General features: G+C 39.7%; 1 protein-coding gene across 2 annotated transcripts; it reads right to left on the reverse strand.

Moving 5' to 3' along the window:
- FNBP4 (formin binding protein 4) lies at window positions 1–26,073 on the reverse strand. Of its 2 annotated transcripts, none has more exons than XM_051967499.1 (17): window positions 25,542–26,073; window positions 23,743–23,838; window positions 19,613–19,749; window positions 19,181–19,367; window positions 18,468–18,615; window positions 18,229–18,349; window positions 16,764–17,099; window positions 15,134–15,344; window positions 13,309–13,433; window positions 11,672–11,776; window positions 10,314–10,447; window positions 9,147–9,334; window positions 4,003–4,310; window positions 3,750–3,894; window positions 2,946–3,241; window positions 1,812–1,969; window positions 1–1,091 (listed from the first exon to the last, which is right to left on the reverse strand). In XM_051967499.1, exons 1-17 carry the CDS (start codon window positions 25,999–26,001, stop codon window positions 1,001–1,003), a joined length of 3,246 nt encoding a protein of 1,081 aa, XP_051823459.1. In that variant the 5' UTR covers window positions 26,002–26,073; the 3' UTR covers window positions 1–1,000. The 2 variants fall into 2 exon arrangements, with proteins under 2 accessions (XP_051823459.1, XP_051823460.1); XM_051967500.1 differs by lacking the exon at window positions 25,542–26,073 and adding an exon at window positions 23,950–24,037.

Here is a 26,073-nt window from a genome sequence, read left to right on the forward strand (position 1 = left end):
TCAGAAGTATAAAAAGATTTTATTAGTGCATATATACAAATTTACAAAGTCAAAAACTGGAGAAATACAAACAGCTTTAAAACACAATTTGCTTTTCCTTCAGTTTAAAGAAAGTGACTTTTACCTGATTGTGATAAGATACAAAATACAGAAAGAACGGGGAACCGCTGTTTAAATACTGGAATCTTTACAGAGTAAGTACAATGCGGAGACAGAAGGAGGGTGCACTTGAGCACGGGGTAAAATGGAGACAGACACATTAATCTGGATTCGGCTGCTCCCGATACACTCATTCTGCTAAGAACAAGAGATTAAGAAATCTACTTTTCTTCATCCAAGATATTAAGTGGTAATTGCTGCTGCTTGGGTGAAGTTCTGAACCCCAACTCCACAAAAGTGAGATGGGTGCATTCAGCTCTAGAATCTCTGTGGACAGTAACATTAACTGCATACACACTTGTGAGACCACCTTGGTACTGTAGAATACAGGCAGCGGGCAGCCCGAGCCAAGAAGCACAGGCTGGCCCGAGCAGGGGAGAAGCAAGTAACTTTGGAGGAAAAACTAAGAGAGCTGCTGCCTTCCGCTTAATTGCACTTGCTGGGGACAGATGGTTAAGGGCTCCAAACTGGCAAGTCCAGATCCCTCAGCCTTCCCTCCCCCCCACCCCGTCTTCCCCGATTCCTGCACCCCCGGGGCCTGGAAGCATCTTCACACATTAAGCTGTGACTGACATCCTGCTTCTCAGCCTCAGCCTCAAACTGATGAAGCTGTTGGCCTACACAGGAAGCGCCAGAGGAAGTCCGGGGGGCCTGAGCCTTTAACAGTGGCCATTATGATTCCAATCTTCAAAAGGGAAGGAAATCTTGGTTTTGCGTGTGTTCTTTCATCAATCCAGGAAATTCAATGTTCTCCCAAAACATTTACAGTTTATTTGACAACAGTAAAACTGGTAAGACTCTTAACTGTACATGAAAATAAAACACAAATGCCCCAAATGAATTATGTGTTTGAAGCTGTTTTTCTTCTCTTTAGTCGAGCACGCCAATCCTCAGGAAGGGCCTCAAAGTTAGCATTTCTCTCCGCCATGCCACTAGGAAAACAAGGGACAAAGTATTTCAGAACAGAAGCAGAGTTCACGTGCTCCTGGGCCCTGGGAAGTCCTCCTGGGCCCAGTGTTTTAGCGTATGGTGTTTGAGAAGGCAGATGTTTTTACGTTTTTATGGGAAGTCCTAAGAAGCTTCTGCACAGATCACATGTCCCAAGATTCCAAGTGGATTCCTGCATTTATTCCCTCCTCCACTTCCAGCAATGCAGAACTATTGGATCAGCTTTCTGAGCCATTACTAGTGTGAAATGCCAAGGACCTTAGATAAAAACCCAACTGTCCTTGTGCTTGAGAAACCCAAGGGTCCACTCCTGAGAGTAGGGGTAGTGGGGAGCCATGGGAATGGGGACATGCAGCACCACTTATAATTCCTATTAAGAGGTTTGCATCATGGGTTTACTGGGATTTCACCTGAAGAAGGTTCTTTGCATGTAACATTTCAAGATAATCTTCATTATTTTGGAACAGGTATTTTGTATTATTTCTCAAGCTATCTTTGGAACGTGGGAGTTAATTCCCTTCACAATCAAGTGCCTGACTTCTATAAAAGCCCTCAACATTCAAGGCCTGAATGAGGCCTTGAATCCCATGGAAATATTTTTAAATACCAATCTACTTGTCAGGAATTGATAAAATTATGGGAAGGGCTATAGTGTGAAAAATAAAAACTCCGCTTTATATAGCTTAAAAATAAATTCTCTTTACCTGACTAATTGTTGTTGTTTCCATTCTTCAATTCGTTTTTGTGATGTCAACTCGCGATCTTCCTCACTGGAGCTAGAATTCTCCTCCTCATCCAGCTCCCGCTGGATACTCTGCCATTTCTTTACCAGAGACGGCATTTTTGTTTTACTCTTCTTCCCCTGAAAGAATTCAATGTAAAATTTGGGGGAAAAAAAAAAAAGTATACATAAGAATGAAAGGAAAAAGGAAAAGCAATAACTTGAAGAATGGGATTTTCTCTCCTACCGACAAGGCCAGAAAGCTAACAGAATAAGAGGAAGACTATCAGAAGATTTGTACAGCTATGATGACCAAAGAGTTACAGATCTATGTTAGGTTATTATCTTATTCAATAAAAGATAGTGTCTGAGCTTTACAGAAGACCTAAATGGCTCCTTGAGTCTTGCACATCTAAAACAATAAATGGCTGACTGAAGATGACATTGCCATCTGAATGGACTCAGGACAAATTTTACTGTGAAAGTAACATGTGAACTGAACGCTGCAGGATTTCTCTAGTTAACACTAGGGGTGTGTTACAGGCAGACGTTCTGGGAACAGTAAAAAATGCAGTTTGGTGGGTATAGGATACGTTATCATGTGCTGAAAAGAAATATACAATTTTGCCTGTATCTTCTTTCTTCAGTAAAGACCCCAGTGGTGCCTACAATTTCCCTTGGGCTCTACTTTAATCTTTGAAAAAAAAAAAAAAAAACAAACAAAAGCAAAAACAAAAAACCATGATGTTCATGGCAATAAAGTGATATCCATTCACAAAAAGTGTACACACACCATATACCCACTGTATGATTTCTACAATTCCCATTAATTCTATATCTTGGGGGTGTGTGTGTTGGGGGAAGCTGCAATCCCAAAGAACATCTGTCTTGTTCCATTTTCTTCTCTTTTGGTGTTATGTCGATTCTCTCAATTTGTTCCTTCCCACTCTTATCCATTGCCTCCTAATTCTGCACTAAACCAACCCTGCATCTTTCTACCTATAAAGTCTCCACCTCCTGAATGCCTCAGACACACTTTAAATCTGAACTGTTTTGCATGGTTCTCCAAAGTAGCCGGTTAGCATTTATAAAACCAAATAATGAACATAACCTGTACCTTGTCCTTTTTCCCTTTTCTGTTCTTTTCAGGTGGTGGCATCTTGGGAGCAGGGGGAGGCGGAGGCTCTGTAATGTTAGTCGTACTCAGCATGCTTCGAGATGGGACTGGCTGTAATGTGGGAACAGTCATTCGAACTGGTAAAGGACACTCGGTGTAAGACATGACAGCAGGTGATGCTCCTAGTCCCAGGTAACTTGATTGGAGGCCTAGCCCTGTGGCTTGGTGACTGGTGCTTGTTGTTTGATGAGCGACATCTGAGGCTTGTTGGTGGCTGACATTTACAGTTTGGTGACCTAATGGAAAAATACCATAAAAATCACATAAAATGACAAATAATCACACAAGGGGATTTAGCAAAAGATCTGACCTTATGAGAGATTTCTGGAACAAAACTCTTCCTTGTTTGTACTTTCAATGTATCCCACAGTGTACTTAAGAATCAAATACAAAATGAAAAGAAAAATCTTTTTTCACCTTAATCTTTCCACTGTCTAGTAAAATTTGGAACAGCTAATTGATCCCTCTACACTTTAAACTGCAATTAGGCAAATCTAGTGAGCCAGTTAACCAATAGTATCAACTCTACCTACAGTGTGGGAGAAGTGGGTTTTTAAGTCTTTGCCCCAGCCACAAAGCTGATTGGTGGCAAAGTCAGTCCTAGGTCTCAAGGTCTCCAGACCTTTGTATGCTTTGCCAAAGCCACCCATAATATGAGGCAGGAACCTAAGTAGATTTAAAAGTTTTTTTGGATTTGCAAATTTTAAAGCAGCAGCTCTACTACATCCTAAGGATGCTGTTCACCTGTAGTTAGGGCTGGCTGGCTGTAGAGAACTGGAGAACCACCAATGGTGGCTGATCTTTGGGCCACGCTGGGATTTGTTTCTGAGGCTTTCCTCTTTACTGCTTTAGTGGTAGTAGAATTGGAGGTGGTAGAATCAACTGAACTCTAAAATAGAAAAAAGATTGAGAAATTTTAGACACAAGTCAAATAATTTCTTTTAAAAACTCATATTTTTAAAAGCTGCATTTCACTGAACCCCATGGTACCACTCACCTGGCTGGTGACAACTGGTGTGGACACAGTGGGCTTCAATGGGGCATCTTCTTCCGTTCCTGGGGCAGGAGGCTCTTCATTTTCCTCATCCTCCATCTCTACCTCCTGAATCTCACCATCTTCTCCAGGAGGTGGTGGGGGTGGGGGAGGGGGAGACTCTGGGGGAGGCGGAGGCGGGGGCGGCATTTCTAAGGGTAATGGAGGCTGAAGCACAGGAACATTGGATTGAAGAAGGGTCCAAAATGGAGTGAGTGGCACGAGTGATGCAGAAGAAACTTGACCAGAAAAGGGCTCTTTACAAACAGAACCTAAGATAGACAGATACATGTTAGGAGGGGAAAAATAAAAAAATAAAAAAGACCAATCTGGATAGACAACTGACTGCTAGCATCACAAATGGAAAAGTAAGAGTAGAAAGCCAACTTGGTCTGTGATCTTGACAGAGAAACAACGGACTTCTTGTCCTCTTTCCACTAAAGCCAATTCTAAGTGTATATGCCGTACACTTTTATTTTGCATCACCCAGTTCATTGCACTCAAAAATGTAAAAACAAAAACACCCTATTTCTTATCAGCATAGCTAAATGATAGTCATGAAAAGTAAGTCTTAAAAGGCTCTTTAAGAGGTACTCTGGCCAGTTCAACTTCTTACTAGGTCAGAGACCACACAGGAATAGAACTTACAGAGATGGGAGCAGTCACATGGTAACGATGAGCTCTGCACTAAATTAAAGTCTAGGGGAAAAGGCAAGCATGGGAAGAAAAGAGATGGCCAGGAGTAGCAAGGACAGCTCCCAAGCTTTTTCCTTAGCTTTCTCATCAGTTTCATTTAGGTTAATAAGTTGTTAGCTCAGGGCCAACTGGCCAGTACAATTCATTAAAGAGTGCAAGTTTTTGACTAGGTGAACAAATCTTTAGACTATGGGACATCCCCAAATCCTCAATGATGCTTTCAGAAGTGATTCTTGAAAGCTAATGGGCCTCACGTCACCAAATCTTTGGGAGGAGGAAGCAGCTAAGAACAGGGCTCAGAAAGGAGAGCAGAAAGACAACAAAGGCCAGAGCATTCCTGCTTTGGTGCCCTGGCAACGAAAGCATCATTGAAAACGTGTTGCCAGTGCAAAGGATCTCAGATGTAGTATGGGACTGTCCAACTCTCTGTAGCTCAGCAAGGTGAGCCCTTTCATTTATTATCCTCTTCTTCTGGGAAATGGTATATGGAAGGAGAAAAAGAAGTCAACTTATGCTTCTCCACTTTTTGTCAGTGTAGGATTTTCCCTATTTCCTGAGAATTTTACAAAAGGGGAAGGGAGCTGACATCAAGATATTCTCTTGAAGGTATACAATGGTGAACCTGGAAGAAATCACTCAAATCATTTAAGTCCAACACCTGTTTGAGAAATGAGGGAAGTGAAACAAAGCATAGGTCCAGTGTTTTACAACACATTTCCCTAGTTACCAAATGAATCAAGTGCCAGGAACCTAAAAAATCTCACCTCTCAGGGAGTGGGTCCAGCTGCAGCCACCTGTTAACAGTTTCATGGTTAAAAGCAGTGTTTAACATGGACTTACAAGAAAATTTTAATATAATTCAATGGAATATATAGGTTGCATAAGCCTATAAAAATAGGAATCCTGTATTTGTAGTTCCATATAACTCAAAAGAAAACCATCAGCCAATAGTCACTTAGCTTCTAAAGTATTGCTATATGGAAGACAAAGATTAATGATACTATTTGAAAAGCTCCAAGTTCGTAAGATTTGAATTTCCCACAGATCCTAAAACTGCTCTTAGAGCATACAAAGAATGAATGTAGGTCATCACCAAAACACTAATGTAGTTCACCAACTTTTGATCTTTTTTTGATACTAAGAAATCTTGTGGGTTAGATAAAAGCATTTGCTGTATTGCAGATCAACAGATCCCATTATAGGGCTCTAGCCAATACATCATTATTCTAACTTAGTTCAACTACACTATAGACCTTATAGAGTGTGACCCATCCTGCAATGGACATCTGGGTAGGATTTTTAGCCAGGCATGAAATCTAGAGTGATGCCTCTAGGCTTATCTTAAGATATCAAAAGAGTAGCATTAATAGGCTTCTTAAAGAGTTAGTATCAATGCTATCTCTCCTACCAAAGCAACAACAAACTAGTGAAATAGTTTGTGAAACACGTGGCTAAGGTTGATGGCTCCATAACAGAAGATGAATTATGAGTAAATCAGATGTTCAAATGGTAAGCTGAATATGTAGATGAAGCTTTGGTAGCACAATGTGACATTAAATCCAACTAGAACATGGAACTACTCTGCGTATATGAGCTTGAAATGAAATAAATAAAAAGTTACAGCAGAGACCAAGTACATAAAGATCACGATGCACTGATATTTACACACAAATAACTCAAAAGTCTAAGGTTTAAGCTTTAACAGTCTTTTTGGGCCTAAGACCTTTAAGGCATATTGTGATGTATTGGCTTGAACTAGGTTTGTGTGTTAAAATTTTAATAGCACCCAGAGTTCTATGACAAAATCTATGTCTTTGCACTGGTCTCTCTGAAAAAACTATGTTCCTTTTAATATTTAGGAAAGCCTCTGAGATTGTAGAAATCCATGTTCAGCTGCCATAAAGAATGGCATCTCTATAGGTAATCTTACTAATTTTGTACTATGGAAGATCATCTCAAAGTTGGGAACAATGTGAATGGGGTGTTCTGAATCCTACATAATTTTCCTACACATGTTTACCTGTACATGTACTTTTATCCCTCCCACTATGCCCCAGCTGTATTCACAAATATCAACTAATCCCTTGGGATTAGTGGCTAGAGATAAACTGTAGTAAGCAATAGTTAAGTCAGGAATTGTAAATTTAGATCTGAGGGATTAAAAAAAGGTTATTTCCTGATACTAATATTTGACAATAAGTGGCAAAACTTAAAACAAAATCAAGAGTTTCTGGGTATCCTGAAAAATTGGCCATCTTCTGGAATAAAGGAGCTAAACAAGAGAAATTCCTAGCACAATTAGAAATCAGAAGTTCTTTAGGTTGAGGGACCACCTTTTTTCCATTAAGTGTTATTAAAGGACACTACTTGAAACAACTACATTGATTGAACTTTTCTCTTCAGCAAGTTTTCAAGTATTGTGTGCTGTTTTCTATAGCAGATATCTCAGCTGTGCCAAACCTGAGATCCAGTTTGTTTTATCTCCCATTGGTTCTACCTCATCAGGTACCTGGCCTGAAAAGAGGCTTTATGCTTCCCACAGCATGATGTACTTTATCTCTTGGGAAGAGGTTAAGGGAGCTATTTTAAAACAGTTCCAGTGGAAAGAAGGAATGCCTTAGATTTTCTTTCTAGCAAAATCAAAAGGGGGACTAGAAAAAGGCAGGGAATAAGTGATTGTGGATATCACTTTTAATGTTCATGGTGCCATTACTAATAAAGTTAGTGATTCTAGAATTTCTTTAAGCAAAGATTGTGAATGTAGAAAAGTGATAATTCATGACTTCATAGTTAAGGAGGGCTGAGATCTAAAGGACATTTGATATGCCTGCTGAGAATTGCATCAAGCTTCTTCAATTCATTCACTATGTGCTAAAAATCACTATAATTAATTCGACATTTATATTTTATTGTTATGAATGTATACTGAGGGAGCCAAAATATCTTTTCTTTAAGAATAGTCAAGTGTGGTGCTTCAGTTCTACAAATCTAGGTCAGTAGATGATTCTAGATTTGTGTGGATAAGATGAAGAGATTTGATTTGGGGCAGAAGTGATGTTAGTTTTCATACAAAGCTGCTTTGGATGTCAAAAGTGTTCACAGCCCTCAGATAATCTTAAAAGTCAGTTGTGCTCACTTAGAGGGAGGAGAGAGTTCTGTCCCATTTAAGAAGCTGCTGGTTGTATCTATCTCCATTTTAGGAGACTGACACAGACCAAACTAATCTTTTTGATTAGCAAGAAGAAATTTTGCACTTCACTTGCAGATATGTAACTAATAGGCTTTCAAATAATTACTCTTCTTGGAGGTCTCAAGGAAAGCCGGAACATATATATTCAAAAAAATTTGTCTAGAGCCTATTCATTTAGAGTAAAATATCTAGCATTTTACTAAGTGCTAGAGAGTTAAGAAGACAGAGTCTTCTCTATAAGAAGTTAGTCTCCAAGGTACTTGGTACTAGGGAAAAAGCTTCCTTGAGACTCAACTGGTGTTTTCAACACCAAAGTTAAATGTAGCAACTGCTGTCACCCAAAGTTAGTAGAGCACAGCTAGCAGCAAGTGCCATGATCTTATCAGATCACATTAAGACTCCATTTTTCCTTCCATTATTTAAAAAACAGTAGCAGTTAGAATGGGAGGGATCTTCCATATACATATCAACTACTGCATTTAAGAGAGAAAACAATTCAGTTACTTTTGGTGTGACTTCCCAACCACTCTCTGGCGCTACTATTTATCCCTGAAAGTGAAATGCCATTTTCTCATATGCAGAGAAAACCTGGAGCCTCCAGAAGCATCACGTCCAGACTTCAAGAATTATACGAGAAGAAACCAACTGGGCAATGTGAGTATCACTGATCATTTTCAGCCATGACTTGCTGTGTACATGTCCCTAAACCACTGGCTGTTATAAGGCAATTGCTGAATACGTGATGTGGTTCACAATTATCTGATTTCAATTCTTAAAAGAGTGCCAGGCTTATTATACTCGGTGTCTGTCACCTTTTCATCTGACGAGAGCTGGGCATGAAAAAGTAGATTACTACCAATGCCCGGCATCTTAATTCAGTGCTCCCTTCTTTATATTGTAATGGGTTACACGGCCCTATGGCTCATGGAGATTCACAACTTGGTCTGACCGATTTGAGGTAATTTTCAAAAACAGTTTTAAAGCAGTTGATGCTCTGCCAGCACAGTCTAAACCTGCAGACACAGAACTTCTTGATTTTCAGGAATTAGCGACTGTTTCCTCTCCCCACCAATGTTTTTCTCTTGGGTTGAATTACTATTTTTTAGTTAGTAGCTAAACCTATATTGTCTTTCCTTTCACAACCAGTCTTTGTGTCTTTGTTAATCACCAAGAGCCTACTAATTCCTGCCTAATGAAGAGATTACAAACTGCCTTCGTTTACCTGTGGAATTCTCAGTGGATTCCCCAGAGTTTGCCTCAGTGCCAGTTTTCTCTTTCAAGATTTGTTTAGGAAGAGTCTCTGTTCTATTTTCCTGGGCTTGCCCTTCTTCTTCTTCTTCTTCACCATCTGGGAATTCCCACTGAGACTCGCCCGAATGTTCGTTTACATAGAAATAACGTCTATGATCCCTAAATCACAAGAAAGAAAACACACGTTTTAAGACCTAATCTCCTGTAGTGACACTTCCATTTGGTCCTGTCCCAGGACAGCAGTCTGCTCTCACAGGGAAGAACCTCTTCTTAATGAACTGCTATTCACAAAGGCAACAAACAGCTTTGAGAATTGAGGAAGGAGAGCCAAGGATGATTCAAAGCTATTTGCACTGCCAGCAGCTCTGTGAATACAGCCCTGAGCCCTCCAACTCCAACAGATGACGGGCTTGCAAAACATCTCATTTTTTGCCAATGCTTAACAGGGTTTCAAGTTTCATTAATGAAGGGACTCAATCGCCTAGAACCCTAATTTCCCTTCCAAAGAAGAGAACAGCGGAGTTTGTGAAAGATGGCTCTTCCCCTCTTGGACCGTGGAATTTCATACTCTTGATATCAAACACAGTGAAAGCTAAAGAGAGGGAGAGGATCTGGGAGCTGAAAAATAAAAGAGCAAAGATTTCAAATAACGAAAAAAAAAAAAAAAACCAAGAAAAGCCAAATATAAAAAGAAATATTTTCGTCTGACCTGCTGGCAGAAGATAGTAATCTTGCTCTTCATTCACATCTTCCGCCACGAAGCTTTCCTTAACTTCACCGAGGTTAATCAGGAGTAGTTGCTTCCAGAGGTCCTGTAAAGCGCACAGAGCTCTCGCATGCGCTTAACCCCCAAGCCCGCCCTACTCCGTGAAATTACACTCTGGAGAGTAAAAACCAGCTTTGTCCAATCTTGGGAAAAAATCCGTTACATGGAACACTTTAAACATTTGCTTTTTGTTTCTCCAATTTGTGGCTGGCCCAGACTCTGTAAGTGCCGGTGGTGCTCTGCCTGCCCAGCACCGCTAAGCGCAGCTGCTCGCAGTCTCCAGGCAGGACGTCACGTCGTCAGGTGGTGATGATCACAAATCATGTCTGAGATGTCAAAGGTGAAAGGTGAAAAGGGGAGAAGAGTGCGTACCTGTCCCAGTGGCAGGACCAGCCTTTAGGAGTGGCGTTTATTTCATACTGTTTTAGTTGCTCTGCTGCGTCCTGTAGCTTTCGTTTGAGGTAGCTGCCGTTGAGAGCTCCTTCTCGCCAGTCTGCAATCCGCGTCTAGCAACAAACACATTCAAGTCACTGTTCTAAGGAGCAACTTGGCTACTCTACGGACATGCTTTCTGAAAGGCGATGGTCTCTGAAGGCCCCGGGGGTGACAGGCCCAAAGCTAGGCCGCTTAAGGAGGGGATGGCAATAAGAACATATATTGACTGGCGCCTGACAGGTTATGAGTGAGGTCTTGTGGTTCATGGTTGGAAGCTGTTACTGGGAATTTGTCAGGATGAAGATGATGCCCTCTGCTGATGAACATCACCAAGTCACCTTTCACTTACATTAAGAGGGGATTGTTGGGACACAAAAGGTTGGTTAAGTGACCAGCTCAACAACCCAGTGCTAATGTATGTCAGGAAAGGTCTTCCTGACTCCGCAGCCAGCCTGTCTAACATAGGTCATACTGCTGCAGAGGTGAGCATACTCAGCCAACGAGCTCCTGGAATGTGGGGCTCAAGTGGACTGTGGTATTTTGTACGTCAGTTGTCCATTATTATGTGTGAAAAGAAGGGATCTAAGTTACTCAGCTTTGATTTTAAAAATGTCATGAAGTAGGATTTCTTTTGCTAAAAATATGTTTGTTGGTTGGCTAACTCTGCTACAGTACTGGCCAGGATCACAGGTTTCAATCCTTAGTGCAGCACTGGTTTCTTCAGTTGACTGGACAATGAAATGTTTCTGTCCCAGAGGAGGCAGAAGTGGGTGTGGATTACCACTTGTCTATCCCTGTTACTGGGAATAGCTCCACAAGAACGCCTGTGCAGTTCACCAATCAGAAGAGTTTTCATAGTTACAAAACAATATTGTGGATTGAGAAGTGTTTGATTACATATGGCAACAACAGCTAACATTAAGGTCTGGAAGACATGATTCTGACATTTCATTTGGTTCTCACAATGATTTTTTTTTTTCTTTTTTAAACAGATGAGGCAATTGAAGTAGAAAGAGGTAAAGTAATTTGCCCAGGATCACACAGCTACATAATAATTGAGACAGATTTGAACAAGTCTTCCTAAGTCCAGTACTCTATCCACTATGCCACCTAACTACTAGCATAATGATGGTTTTGCTTTGGGTAATATTACTGGTATTTCCTGAACCGAGAGTTCAGAAATATAATGTAAAAAAACCCAAAACAAAACACTCTTGAATTAAAATTTTAAGACAATTGACCAGATAGTCACACAGAGAATTGATGGAGTACATAAAACTAATAGCTGAACCTACCTCAGTCTGTAAGAGTAGCACGTGAAAATTGGAGATGGATTGTCTGCTAATTCCTAGGAATTCCAGTTTACTGGTCAGGGTATTTGCCAGTTCTCCAATCTGAAACTGTTCCCCAAAGGAGGAAAAAAAAAAGGAAAAAGAAATGGAAAGAGTCAACAGCAGTTCCTATGAAATCTCTCTCCATTTACATATGCATCTGGAAGATTTTCTTCCTTAGGCAATCTGTTTGTCTTAGTTACAAATGCAGAGCTAGGTTTGGAGTGAACACTAAAAAAATGTCCTTGAGAATGAGGATTATCAACATTTTTCATCCGCAGCGAAAAGTCTCCACATGAACAATGAAATAGCCATGTAAAACATGATAAGTGTCTGTCAAACCTTTAATACCAAATATATCATCAGAATCGATTTCAAAATAACTTAAAATAATAACTTATTTGGCCTAAATAAAGACATAGAACTATTCATTTTAGAGTATCTGTGCCCCAACTACTTGTTTCTAAGTGGCTATAAATGTGGAAGTCTAAAACGTGAGCAAGATTCTCTTGCTGTCCAGGTTCTACTTTGTTCCAATTAACTATAACACTACTCCAATTCTTTCAAGTTAAAATAAAACAAGTTCTTGACCAAGATGTTCTTCTATTGGGAGGGCATCCCACTCGACCAATGAATGATGGCTGTTAGAATGAGGTATGTTGCCAACTACAGCTACACAAACTGCCCAAAACGAGGATGGCATTGTGACTGCTCTTAGAATAATGCACTAACTAAATTCATTATCATTTAGCCCTTTACCCTAATGGTCTGACATTCATGCAGTTTCTTTCACTTACAAGAGATTATCGGCTGAAGAGGTCTTCAACAACTTCATTTTATATATGAACAAAGTGAAACTCTGGGAAGTATAAAGTTACTTGCCCATACTCACTTGACAGGGCCTACATGTGACTCAAGCGCGCTTGTGCGCGCGCTCTCTCTCTCTCTATAGTTTTTACATAAGTGAAATTTGGGGAAAACTTTTTTAAATGAGAGGAGTCAAACATGTAGCCTAGCCAGATTAAATGTAATGAGGAAAAGTTCAACAAACTAAGCAAAAATATAATAATGTTCATTTGTGGTTTTCCAAGTCGATATGCAGTTGAACAGGGATGGCGTTTGATACCACTGACATAAATCAAATGATGGTCCCAGTTCTACCAAACTACTCAATACAATGGATGAATAACTTATTCCTTTCTACCCAAGGCAAATTCTATTTTAGTCCCAAACAAGATTTTTGGGAATTAAATTTTAATAGGAAAATACATTAATACTATTAACTAGAAAACATGGCACCAGTCACTATTGCTTACAATTACTATACTTTTTTGCATAAATCTATTGAAAAATAACTTGCATACATGTAACAACATACCTAGCAATTTCCTAACCTTAACCCTCACTTGTGAACATAATCTGCTAACTCAAATTCTGTGTGAATGACACATTATGCTTTTCAGAGAGTAAAAATCGTTCATTTTGTTAAATTCCATTTTCCTAGTGGCGAAAGGCTGGTTTAAAAAAAATTAAAAACACCAGAAAACAATACAAACACTGCTAATCAAAATTCTAATCAATGCATTAATAAATATACATACTTTCAAGTCCTGTTCTTCATCCAGCTTTGGCACTGTTTGTGACTTTAGTTTTTCTGGAGATTCTTCTGCTTCTAGCTCTTTGTCTGAATTCTCATCAATTTTCTCTGAAATCTCAGTGCCCATCACTGGAAAAGAAACACAAATGAACCTTGCTGATCAAAATCCTAGCTCTATGTGGCCCTTTCCTCACTTTTAATGCCCTCTTATGGACAGGAAAAGACTGGGGAACTGCCGATCTCTTGATATATCTTTATTCTTGAATAATTTTAAACTTGCTATATTATAATAAAAGGGAAGGATGATTTTTTTGTTCCTTGTTCCTTTGTCTTTTAAAAATATATATAAAATACAAAAGAAAAAAAGTTTCTTTTTAATTGATGTCAATTGCAGGATTTGTTATTGTCGGTCTTTATTTTCTATGCTGTACTTTAAGCCAGTAGCACCAGCTTGGTTGCATGCACAGGTGTGGAACCACCAAGGAAAAAGTATATTTGTTAACCCATCTGCCTAAATTTCCAAGAGCACAGTAGGTTTATATTTCCAAATCTTTTTTTCCTGAAAGTTCACTTTTTATAAAGAGTATTAGGAAACGCTACTAAAGAAACATGAGTTTTAAAAAGCATTAAATAACATGAAGGAGAACAAGAAACCAGAAACCTCAGAAATAATATCTTCTGATAGGAAAAAGGATTTTTCTTTGTTGCAAAGGGTATTGTTATGGTCAGCTCTCAAAAGTTTTACATAAAGATAGCATGGATGAATACATAAAATTCACAGATGACTTCCAAATTGCATTTTAGTCATTTCTCTCTATGAACATGTTTTTCCTCAGCTACTAATCAGAAAAGTAAACTCATCTGAATTTCACTTCTTTGCCTTTCCACCGTTCACCCCAATCCTGCTGGCAGCTGGTCTCAAAATTCCCAGTTGAATGGCTAAAAATTTGTTTTCTATCTTAAAGATAAAACTTCTCAAAAAGAACAAGTCCATCCCCCCTTGCTGTTTTCACATCCCCTGTTCCTAATGGTTCTTGGTAAGTTTTCAAGGCTGCCTTGATTTTTGCCATTAAGACTTCAGTGGTTGGTCCACCAGTAATTCTTTCCCAAAAATGTCCTTCATGAACGCCTTTCAAATTGCTGTTGATTCTATCAAACTCAGATGCCAACACCTGAACCACCACATGGGCGAGAGTTTTCCCAAGAGATGTGCTCTGGGCATTTTTGGTGAATTCACATTTAGTGAATGCAGCTCTCTTATTCTGAAAATCCCCCATGTCTCTGATGTCAGTGCCCACTAGCAGTGGAATTCTCTGGTGGGGAATGAAGGTGCCAGATGACTCCAAGTTCATGTCACCTGACATCTTGGTGCCAAGCTTCTCTTACTTCCACCTATTAACTTCCACTCTATGATTATAGCTTCTAAAGCTGACAATACTCAGATATCCTTAAGAACCAATGAAATCCTCCCAGAGGACTTTCATACTTATTTTAAACAAAATACCACCACAAGGACGTGGAAATTTTACTAACTGCTTTACTTTAAGATCCAAGTAATGACATTTTTCTTTCAATGCATCTCTACTTCTGCTTTCAAATATCCTATTACCACTAGCATAATATTTACTACTAGATCCTCTTTGCTTTTATGTATTCCTCATAAAAGGGATGGATCTTAAATCAAAATGTCCCATTGATTAAGTTATAATTCATGAAGCTATGAATATTAAGAGATAAATCAAAAACTACACTTTGTACTCTACTATTGCTAGAGGAAAGCAGTAACTTAAAAAGTTCCTTCCAAAATGCTATGAAAATCCTTGAATTACCAATTTCTCCATTTTCTGGGGTTTCACGGCCAGTTTTGCTAGAACTCCGGCTGGTAGATTCTGGACTGGTAGCTCGGATAAACATCTTCCATTTCCCTCTCTTAGACATAAGTCTACGCATTCCATCTTGAGAGGCCGATTGACTGATATCAGAACGTGGACTAGACCCTGACACACTACCATCTCCTTCCTCCAATGCTCGTAGTTCAGCCTAGAAAAAATCCAACAGATTTTTCATTTTAAGAGTTAGAATAAATGCCCACAATATACTATGTGCTCTTTAAGTTCAGAAGAATGTGTACTAGCTCTTTGTAGCTCTATACCCTATTATTAATGTCCATGTACAATGAATAATCAAACTACTTGATATGATTTTGCAGTTACTATTTGGAAAAATACAGATCATTCTCCCAATATTCAAGAATAGTAGTATCTAAAGATCTCTGAATAGAAAAGCCCTTTAGAATCTGTTCCTCCGATAAAATGATTTTATGCAGCTATCTTTCTTTCTAAAGCTCTCTCCCTTTAGAAGAAATTCTCAATTATGTGTCTTCTGATCCTTGCTTCACTCCCTTTCAATTAGATGGATCTGCCCCACATACCAGTGACTTCTCCTAGCATTAGGGAGCTGAAAATTTAAATTAAAAACCCAAATCCCAATAGAACACATAATAAATCTTTACTCTGGCCTTTCTGGGGGGGGGATGGATGTTGGGGCTGGTGGTTTAGGGAGGGAGGAAATTTTTAATCATATGCAGAAATTTTAGCTGGGATTTAAAGGAAATTGGGAGACAGAAATAAGGAAGGAGAGCATTTCCAAGGATAGGGGGACAGCTAGTTGAGAAAATGCTTAGAGTAGATACAATGTCTTGTTTGAAAGAGGAATCAAATAAATAGACCAGTTATCACCAGATGTAGGGGGTGGTGGGTGGAAAGAGAAAACTGTTGACTATAAGATAAATGGAAAGGTAAGGCAAGTTATGCAGGGTTCTGAACTCAAACAGAATTATAAAATTGATCCTGGAGATGAGGTGATGGAAGTCACTGGAGTTGGATGGAGGTATGTGAGGATGAGGGAGAGAGGCAGACAGACACTGAATGACGCGGTCTGACCTGTGCTTTAAGATCATTGATTGGACAGCTAAGTGGAAGATGAACTTTGGTGGGGAAACCCACCAGCAGGCTACTGGAATAGCCCAGTCACGAGAGTAGAAAAGGGCTTGCACCAGACTGGTGGCAGAAAAAGGGGGTTATATGTGAGTGATGTGAAGAGAAAACTGACAGGCCTTGGCTATAGACTGGTTATGGAAAATGAGAGAAATGCATATGAAAATTTGATTATGCTTAGAGGCCTGGGAGGATGGTGCTGCCTTCTATAGTAGTTTGAGGGGAAAGGGTTGGGTGGAAGAGATGAGTTTTTAAGCCTCACTCCAGCAAGAAACAATCCTGAAAAGAGTGACAATTTTAAATGTGGTATCAAAATTAAACAAATTCTCTAACAGTTACTATTGTCAGCCTTCTAGGTCCAATCGCTGCTGATATGTGAGCAGTAGCAGGCTAACACACAAGCCTCATGAACTGGCTGGTGCCATTCATTTGGGGCAGAAGGAACCACCCTTCCCATACTTACCTTTTTTCTCTCCAAGACGAGCTCTAGCTCAAGAGTGTCTTGTTCTTCTTCTTCTTCACTTTCTCCTGACTGCACAACACTACAAAGATCCTCCTGGGAATTGTCTTCTGGGATTTCTCCTAGGGGTTCTTGTGTTTTCCTTGCCCCTGACAAGTCTTCTGTCACCATCTCCTTTACCTCTGCTAGTGGATCAACTTCTTGACAAATGACTTTTCTTCTCCACCTTTCTTCTTCCTCTTTTACACCCTCAGGCAATAAAGGGGCCAGCAGAGCTGCTGCCACTCCCTTCTTCTCCTCTTCGCTATTTGAAAGAGCTTGGATACCTTCGTTCACCTCCTGTATTAACATGGGAAATATTCTCAGTGACCCATTTTTTCCCCTTAAATATACTTTTGCTTCTGTAACCAAGAAGCCCTCAAAATGTCAGGGTAAATAGTGTCAGTCCTCTTTCAGTCACCTTTTTGGTCAGAGTCCCATCCAATAAGGACCATAATAATCCTTTGTTCAGCCCAAGCATCCTTACTAGTAAAGTATTTCAATGGTTTGGTTCTCAGAACCGGGATAACTATGACTTGTATACTTTCTCAAAACTATCTTTCTTTTCATTATAACAACAACAACAAAAAAAACCTTGTAGAAAATAGTAGTCTGAAAAAAAGATCAGTGCATCTTCGATATTCTATTAACTTAGTGAGTAATCAGACAAGCCTTAAACGCAAATCATTTCTGTAAAATGAGCACCTCCCAAGTATGCTGTAAAGGTAATTTAAAGTGAAGATTAATTGTCTTAGTTGTACTATGGAATTGTTATGAGGCCCAAATAGAGCTGCTTTGAAATACATTGTATGCATCACACTGGTCTGTTTTCTAACAAAGCATCATTCTTAAAAATGGGACCTCGTTTCAATTCCATGAGTGTAAAGGTGACCTGATATCCCTCAAAGGTGAGACTAAATCAAGTACAAATCTGAATGGGCAAATCCCATCAACAGATGGTGTCTGCTGGTTAAAACCATTTTTGCTAGATTCAAACTTGTCCACAAAAGGATGGCTAGAACAAGTCAAGAAGAAAGAAAACTGGAAAAGTCTATCTGTAGAAGGTATACTAATAAGACAATGGGTGTTTAAAAAAATTAAATCAATTCCCAATATAATATCTCCAAAAGACATACAAATGGTAGTAATATAAGAATTCAAGTTCTATTATGTGACAAGAGACTATAAACCTAATTTCATAAAACTAACTGAACAATAAAAAAATCTGAACAGAAAACATAGAATAAGACAAGAGTGAGACAAGAATGTTTTTAAGGATTTCAAGAGAAACATGGGAGAAAAAAATTGATCACAGAGGAACAAAAGATTTAGAAACTACATCATATTAAACATCCACCCTCCCTCCCCACCAATTCACATTTCAACTGCCTGGTTAATGTAAATAAATTACCTAAATTGTGGCACTGACCTTTTTAACTTCTCGTTTAACCAAGAGTGGCCCACTCTTACTACTGGTAACAGACAGAGTCTTTTCCTTGGAATACATATCTGCTGGCACCAGGAAACTCGTCTCAGTACCTGTTATAGAACTAAAAAGGAATATTTTTAGCAGGAAGCATAGAGAAGAAGCCATTGAGGGGCAGAGAGTCTTATGACTTTATAATCAATTTCCAATTTTGGGGAAAATGTTGCAAAGCTCATTCTCACCTTTGTTGGTAATGCTGCATTCCCTGTACTTGGGTAGCCAGGTACTGTGGTAGCTCCCAAGTCACTTCGTTTGTCTGTGTGTTCCAATAGTAATAGCATCCTGTGTTTTCATCCCAAACTTCCTGCCAGTCTCCCATCTCAATTCCCACTAAAGGAAAACAAGCAGATTTCAGTAAAGAAGGAATGCTTTTCACAACTTTGTTATTAACACAATAGCTCCCAGACCAGACTTCAATCAACTGCCCTCCTCGTTAGTATTTCCTGAAGAACCAGCCCTACAACTGCAAGTACGGTTTAAAGAAAAGAAAAACTCCACTAATTCAACCATGTATATATTTGACCTCCAAAATAGTTAAAAGTAATGCCTTATTACTCACCTAGCAGAGATATTTACTGGTCCTAATGAGACAGCACAAAGGCATCTATTAGGGTAGATCTCAATGGTAAATAGCCATCTTTACAAAACAAGACATCCCAAGCACCTACCTTCCAAAAATACTTCAAAGCCCACAATCTTAAGGGTTGATAGCAAAAAAAAAAAATAAAACAAATCACATCTTTTATCTCTGATACTACCAACTAGCAGAATTTAAATTCATTTATAATTAACATGATAATGAAAATAATGAATAGTCTAATATAATTTCTCTTTTTCCTATGCTACCTTTGTAGGATACAGGATGGCTTCAAAGACATTATAGAACCCAACTCACCTCCTGCCAAGGAACACTGCGTATCATACTGCCATCCTGATGGATGGATTGAGTCTGCTCCATTTGTAGATGAAGAAGAAAGGGAAGTTGTTCCAGACTCCTTGGGCTCTGGTCGTGGTGGAGTTGGAGGCGGGGCAGAAGTGCTAGCAGCTGACGCAGGCTGGGGGGCTGTTATGGCATCAATTTCCTTTGAAAGCAAGTAATGACAAATATATTACATTTAAAATCAAAGTTGGTTTAAATGTCGTTACTATTTTTAAAAATTCAACAATATTCAGTCAGCTCCCTAACTACTTTCCCAAGAAATTCAACTACCAAATCTTAAAAATCTTAGGAAAATTTTTACAGACTAAGGTGCTTAATAAAGATATAATAAATGCTTGATTTTTTTAAATTTGAGAATACTGCCACTAATACTGAATAATTACTAACCGCTAAGAAGTTGGCCAATGTGCTGTCAATGTCGGTGGATTGGTTTCCATTTGCCTCTTTAGGCAAGGCTGGTTTCTCAGATACATCACCCTCATCATCATCACTATCTTCATAAGCACCAAGCAAGCACAAGCCTCCTAGTAATCAAACAAGAAGAAATCAAATTGGTAAGAATAAATGTTTTAGGACATATGTTTCACAAGAGATTATTTGATAATTGTCATGACCTATTTTTTGTAAATGTTTAGTTCAAAAGCTGAACTTCACTTTATGCTTTAGCAAATGACAAATGACTATTTTCTTGAAAACAATTTTCTCTAGTTAACGAATCAAAGCAACAAAGCAATAAACATTGTCTTGAAAATATGCAGATACAAAAAACCAAACAAACATCCTAAAAGTATCCTGCTGTGCTACAGTTTCTGTAGTTTGGGCACTGTCTGGATCATGTTGATGTTGCTAAAAGTAACAGTTTATAAGTAATCACTAGTTACAATGTGCCAACCAGGAAAAAAAAACTTTGATGCTAGACTTTCGAGCACAATAAATATAAAAGCAAACTAGACTTTTTCAGGCTTATACTTTCCCAATAATTACTACAATTTGCAGACCTGGATTTGGCTAATGGTGATAATCATTAATATTTCCTCAATTCCAGTTTATAAGTGATCACTAGTTACAATGTGCCAACCAGGAAAAAAAAAACTTTTATGCACAATAAAGATAAAAGCAAATGACTTTTTCAGGCTTATACTTTCCCAATAATTACTACAATTTGCAGACCTGGATATGGCTAAAGGTGATAATCATTAATATTTCCTCAATTCCAGTTAATTAGGCTCTGCTGTGCTACTCATGTCGGTCACAATTTGTGCTACTCATGTCGGTCAAAATTAAAATACTGAAAAAGCATTTTTATCTATCAAGAAGTCAGTTCGAATTTTCTGACATGTCTGAATAGCACATCTGAAGCCACCTTGTTCCCTGATCCCATCTTCCCATAATTCAGATTCAAGGTTGCAAATGCCTTTGCAAACTAATGCCAACCCTCCTTAATTTTCATATGAATTCTTCCAAAGGGCTGTATCATTCTGTTTTGCGCTTTTGTCACACATGATGGAAATGCAATTGTCCCTCATAGCCCACCTCCCCCAATGACAGGCACAGAGCTTCCTTTGTTCCATTTCTGACATGGGCTAGGTCATGTTGCTCTGGCAGCCTAGTGGTGGTGGGGGAAGGGGTCCCCCAGATTGATGCTAGACTCAAGTTATTTACCAGTGGCATAATTTAAAAAAAAAAAAATCTTACTTTTTTCTTAGATTGTTTTTTATGTTAAGTTAGCATTCATTTTAATAATAAGAACAGTTTATATTTCCAAATTTGTTTAAAAGTTTATGAAGCTTCCTTCCTCAGAAAAGCCTGCAAGGCAGAGATTTTAAATGGAGGATTGCAATTTCTGTTTTCATTTCTTATCCACTAACTTTTTTTTTCACTGCTGCTTACTATTCCTAAGAATTTTGGTAACCTGTAATTTTAAAATCTTACTCCTTTAAATTTTCTGGCTCTCAAGAGATAAAATTCTCTTATTTGACTAAAGCTAAAAAACAAACAAAAAAACCAAACCAAACAAACCAAACAAACCCCAAACCACTTCACCAAGGATGCTGGCTTAAGAAATGTCTTTAGTACAGAATTCCAACTTTCTCTGAGTACTATATCACTATATCCAATACTAAAAAGCTTCCCCCCCCCAAGAAATGGAAACAATTGTACACGTATAATATTCAAGCTACTTAACATTATTTTTTTAAATGGAAAATGCTTATGTCTTTTTATTCCTGAATTTCACAAAAACATTAATTGGATACAATTTTTTTAAAAAGTATTAATGACTAAGTAATTAAGAGTACAAATCACATTAAAAATTCTATACTAGAAAATGATAGTGGACCCAGATCCTAAATAGCTTTATGTGCTGTAATTCTTAGAAAGAGAAAGGATAGAACAGGAAATTAAAATTAATTGGATAGCTTAATCTAAGTCATTAAATAGACATGAGTTAATGCTAAAAAAAAAATTTACTTTTGGATTAGTGGGAAAAAATTTTTCAAGAGAATGGCAGGATCACCTAAAAAAAGATGAGTAAGCATTTTTCCTTAGAGAAATCACTTTTTAAAATGTTTCTGTGCCACTTCAAAATTAAGTGTTAATGTTTTACTTTGGGAGGTCCAGACCTAAGTACATTAGTGTAAGAACCTACCCTTCTTCTCTCCCCAGTGCAATCTGAAAGTTGCTGGTATCAACTGGGAAACTGCTGAGCCCATTGTCACACAAGCTAGTAAGAGGTAAAGGTCTAACGTAAAACTTGCCTTCTAAGTCTGCCTCTATCATGATCCTCACTGCCTCATCTTTGCCCAACTGTTCAGGAGTCAGGAAGTTGAGTTCAAGTGGCAAAATTATGGCCTTGGCCTGTGCATACCACCTTTCCCTCACAGATCTGTACTAGTCTAGCATTCCATGTCAAACTGTCCTAATCAAACATCAATTGTCCACTATGCATTCTTTGAAGGTATATAACAAAAAGGTGGGACAGAACACACGATGACCTCATTCAGGACAAAGCAAATATAGAAAAGCCATGATTTGAACAGCAGTCTCAAATTTGGTCATGACAAAATATGTGTTAAGTTATTAAAGGATAGGACTTGTGATTGGAAGGGTAAGTTTACAGACTAAGGAACATAAATTCTAGCCTAAGGAATGGGGACTACCTGGGAACAGTATATGCAAACGAAAATTCAGTTGTGGTCTAGCCAATGGAATGGAGTAGGGAGAAGCTGGAGGGAATGAGATTACTTATGAGTCAACTACTATAGTTGAGGTAAGAAATGACAAAGAAATGCAGCTACAGTCTAGTCACTGTACTAGGCTAGAATAAATTAGGGGCATGTAATCCTAAGAGCCCTTGGAACAAAATCTACTTGATATTTAGCATATAAGACATTTGGCTTTTTGATCCTCAGTTCTTTCAAAATACTATCCACATCTATACTATCGGTCTTAGGATTAGTCATGAGGATTAAATGAATTAATATATGTAAAGTCACTTATGAATGTGAGCAATTATGAGGGTAGGAACAATACTCCTTTTCAGGAACAGGTTCAACTATTTTCTGTAGAAAGCCTGAGCCAGCAATTCTTACTTTTAAATTTCAGTTTAATGACCAATAATATTTAAGCCTATTTGGCAAATACCTTGCCTCACACAGCTAGTTACTTTTTAATACACATTATCAGTCTTTTCAAGAAAGAGCTCAGGTCAATCACCTAATGGGTTCCCCCCACATCATTTAACATTCAAATGTACTCTGTGCTCAGAGTGCCTGCTGAACAAACTGATCTTCACAACATAGGATACTGCTATGAACTTATTCCAATGATCATTCTATTGAGTTTTCCTGACTGATGAGTTAGTCATGAAAATATTATTTTGAGAGTTCATTTTTTTCTAGTTAGCTTGAAAAAAAAAAAAAAAAGCCCCTCTAAGTCTTTTTTTAAAGCACTAGATAAAATTTAGTAAGTAAATAAAACATCAGATCTGAACATACCATTATATTTCAATACTACACTTTTGTTTACTGACAAAAATCTTACCCCCAAACTAATTACCAGCTGTGCTTGAATTTTATGGAATGGAATTAAAAATTTCCAGCTCATTAACAGTATAAGAAAAATTGAGATTTGTGAGCATAATTTCCCAAGGTACATTTAGATAGTACTACCATGTTTTCTGGCAGCTGAATTAGTTTTCTAATTATTTGAATTTTAAATAAATATCAAATGGAAAAAAATGTATTCAATTATTTGGGGGAGTTCTTCTCAACATTAAATATGCCTCAAACTTGTTGGGCTGCACAAGCCAGTGATAAATCAGAAAGAAAGCAAAGATATCTGAGTTTTTATTTTAAAGATAGTATTAAATCAATGAGACAACTACAATCAACCAAAACTCACTAGTAGTTAATTCCAATGGAGGATTATTCTACAAAGATGGAAAAAAAAAAAAATAAATAAATAAATAAACAAACCAATCAATCAATCAATCAAATCAAATCAAATCAAATCTGTACCTGTTGCTTTAACAGTGGTAGGTCTGGTTGGCATGACTGGTTTGGGGGGATTCTGAACAATAACTTTCGGAACCTCTGGAACAACTTCCTGTTCATCTGAAAGGAACAGTAAAGAGAATTCAGACTACAAGTGATAACATCTAAAAATTTTGTCCCAAAGAAACCACTCAAATAACATGACTTAGGGCATAAAAATTATTTCCTTACTTTTAAAAACTGTTTTAAATTTTGATCGTTATTGTTTTGACATCACCTTCATTTCTGAAGGTATCCCTCTTCTCTCTCCTACCCAGCAAGCCATCCCTTGCTAAAACTAAAAGAGGAAAATAAAGGAGTTATCAACAAAGTCTGACAGTATATGGCATGTTCCACACCCACAGTCCCAGCACAGCTTCCAGGATAGAATGGACTTCCTTATACGCATATAACTTAGGAATTTCCAAAGAAAAATAAAAAAAATTATTGCAAACTTTTTATCCAAACCTGTTATCTCATCATTGTCTGGAAGCCCTAGAATGCACAACTCTTCCCCAGATGCAGATCTCAGGTTGGCTGTAATTTAGTTTTAGAGAGCTGCCTGGAGCAGTAACAGATTAAGGGATCATCTGTAGTCATACAACTAACATATATCAAAAGGCAAGAATTTTCTGACTGCCCCTTTACCAGTTTCCTTCTTCCCCCACAGGCCAATCTGCTTTTAGTCTAAAATGCACTATGTTTAAAAACCTAAAAATGTAATTAATTCTTTAAAAACCAATCTCAATCACAAGGGCTATTTCATCTGAAACAACGTGAAATGAAAATGAAAACTGAGGGGGTTTTAGTTTCCTCATGTATAAAACAAGTGGGTAAGACTAAAGAACCCCCGAAGCCTCTTCCAGCCTGAAATCTACATTTTTTTTCACAATGTTTACTAAGTAGCATGAGAGTATTTCCCAGTAACAAAGTTCATGAGTCATCTAATAACTTCGAAGAGGATGGGAAACTGATATTGATGAACACCACGTCTGGAAATGAATTCCACTTCTCTAGCAACATTTATTTACACATTATCTGTATACAAACACATATATATATATATTATACATACTATCACTTAATAATTTACTTTTTTCCCCAACTACACTTTTTTTCCCCCCAGATTCTGAATTTCAATTTTTCTTCCCCCTCCCATCCGGAGAGCAAGCCACCTGCGGGGTTATCCGAGCACAACCGTGTTAAACGGTTTGGAAATGTTCTCTTTCGGGCCTGTCCGGGCGCCCTCGGCTGGCTTCGCTTCAGCAAGCATTTACTAAGGCTTCTCCAAGGCCAAACAAAGCCTCCCAGACCACGCCGCGCTCTCTGTCCTCGGCCGCCATACATCGGGCACACGCCCTGGCGTGGAGCCCCGCGGGGTGACCTTGGCCCAGTCACTTCCCCCGGTCACACGCGGCTCGGCCCAGCTCGGGCTCCCTAGCTCCGAGCAGGGGCCGCCGGCTGTTGGTCCGGTCCTCGCGCCCCCGCGAGGCTCCGGGCCGTGATGGCGTCCCTGGGGCTCGGCGTCATCTGGCGAGTCCTTTGGGAGAGGTTCCTTCCTGGCCCGAGGCCTGCTGCGGCGGCTTCTCCTGCCCGCTCGGGCCCCGGACGCTTTTCTCTCCCTCCCTCTCTCACCCTCCACCCCTCCAGATCCAGCTCTGGAGCTCCGGGCCGGACTAGGCCCCAAGCCCCGGACTCGAGTTTGGGGTGTCCCCGGTGGCGGCGCGCTCAAAGCGGGCCGTGACTCCTACTCGGGGCCGAGGCTCCGCGCGGCCTTTCCTTACCTTCCGAGGGCAAGTCCTCCAGGGAGGTCGCCACGGTGGCCGCCGTCGCCGCCGCCGCCGGGGCAGGGGTCGGGGCCGGAGCAGTCGCTGGGGCCGGGGCCGGAACCGAAGCCGAAGCCGGGGCCGGGACCGGGGTCGGGGTCGGGGTGGGGATCGGGACCGGAACCGGGGCCGGGGCCGGGGCCGGGGCCGGAGCCGGAGCCGGAGCCGGGGTCGGGGCCGGGGCCGGGGCCGGGGCCGGGACCGGAGCCGGAACAGGGGCCAGGGCCGGGGCCGGAACCGGAGCCGGCGCCGGAGCCGGAGTCGGGGTCGGGGTCAGAGTCGGGGCGGAAAGCGCCGCGTCAGCCTCCACTTCGGCTTCGGGTTCTGCGTCGCGCCCAGAGGCGCCGCTCCGAGGTCCCGGCGGGGAGAGCTGCAGGATGGGCCTCCGGCCGGGGACCGCCCGTGACTTCTTCCCCATCGCGAGCCTCAGCGCGAGCCGCCACTCGCGTCAAAGCAGCCGGCAGGGGGAGGGCAGGCGGCGTTGGCACGT

Source organism: Antechinus flavipes, chromosome 6 (genome assembly GCF_016432865.1).
Source record: "Antechinus flavipes isolate AdamAnt ecotype Samford, QLD, Australia chromosome 6, AdamAnt_v2, whole genome shotgun sequence".
Taxonomy (NCBI): domain Eukaryota; kingdom Metazoa; phylum Chordata; class Mammalia; order Dasyuromorphia; family Dasyuridae; genus Antechinus; species Antechinus flavipes.

What these genes read in the sequence shown, in the direction of transcription:
- FNBP4 (XM_051967499.1), bottom strand. Translation starts at nt 26,001, where the DNA reads ATGGGGAAGAAGTCACGGGCGGTCCCCGGCCGGAGGCCCATCCTGCAG. An exon ending in TGCTACTCTTACAGACTGAG is followed by an intron (nt 10,448 to 11,671) that starts GTAGGTTCAGCT and finishes GTTTGTTGCTAG; the next exon opens with ACGCGGATTGCAGACTGGCG. An exon ending in AAACAACAACAATTAGTCAG is followed by an intron (nt 1,092 to 1,811) that starts GTAAAGAGAATT and finishes TTGTTTTCCTAG; the next exon opens with TGGCATGGCGGAGAGAAATG.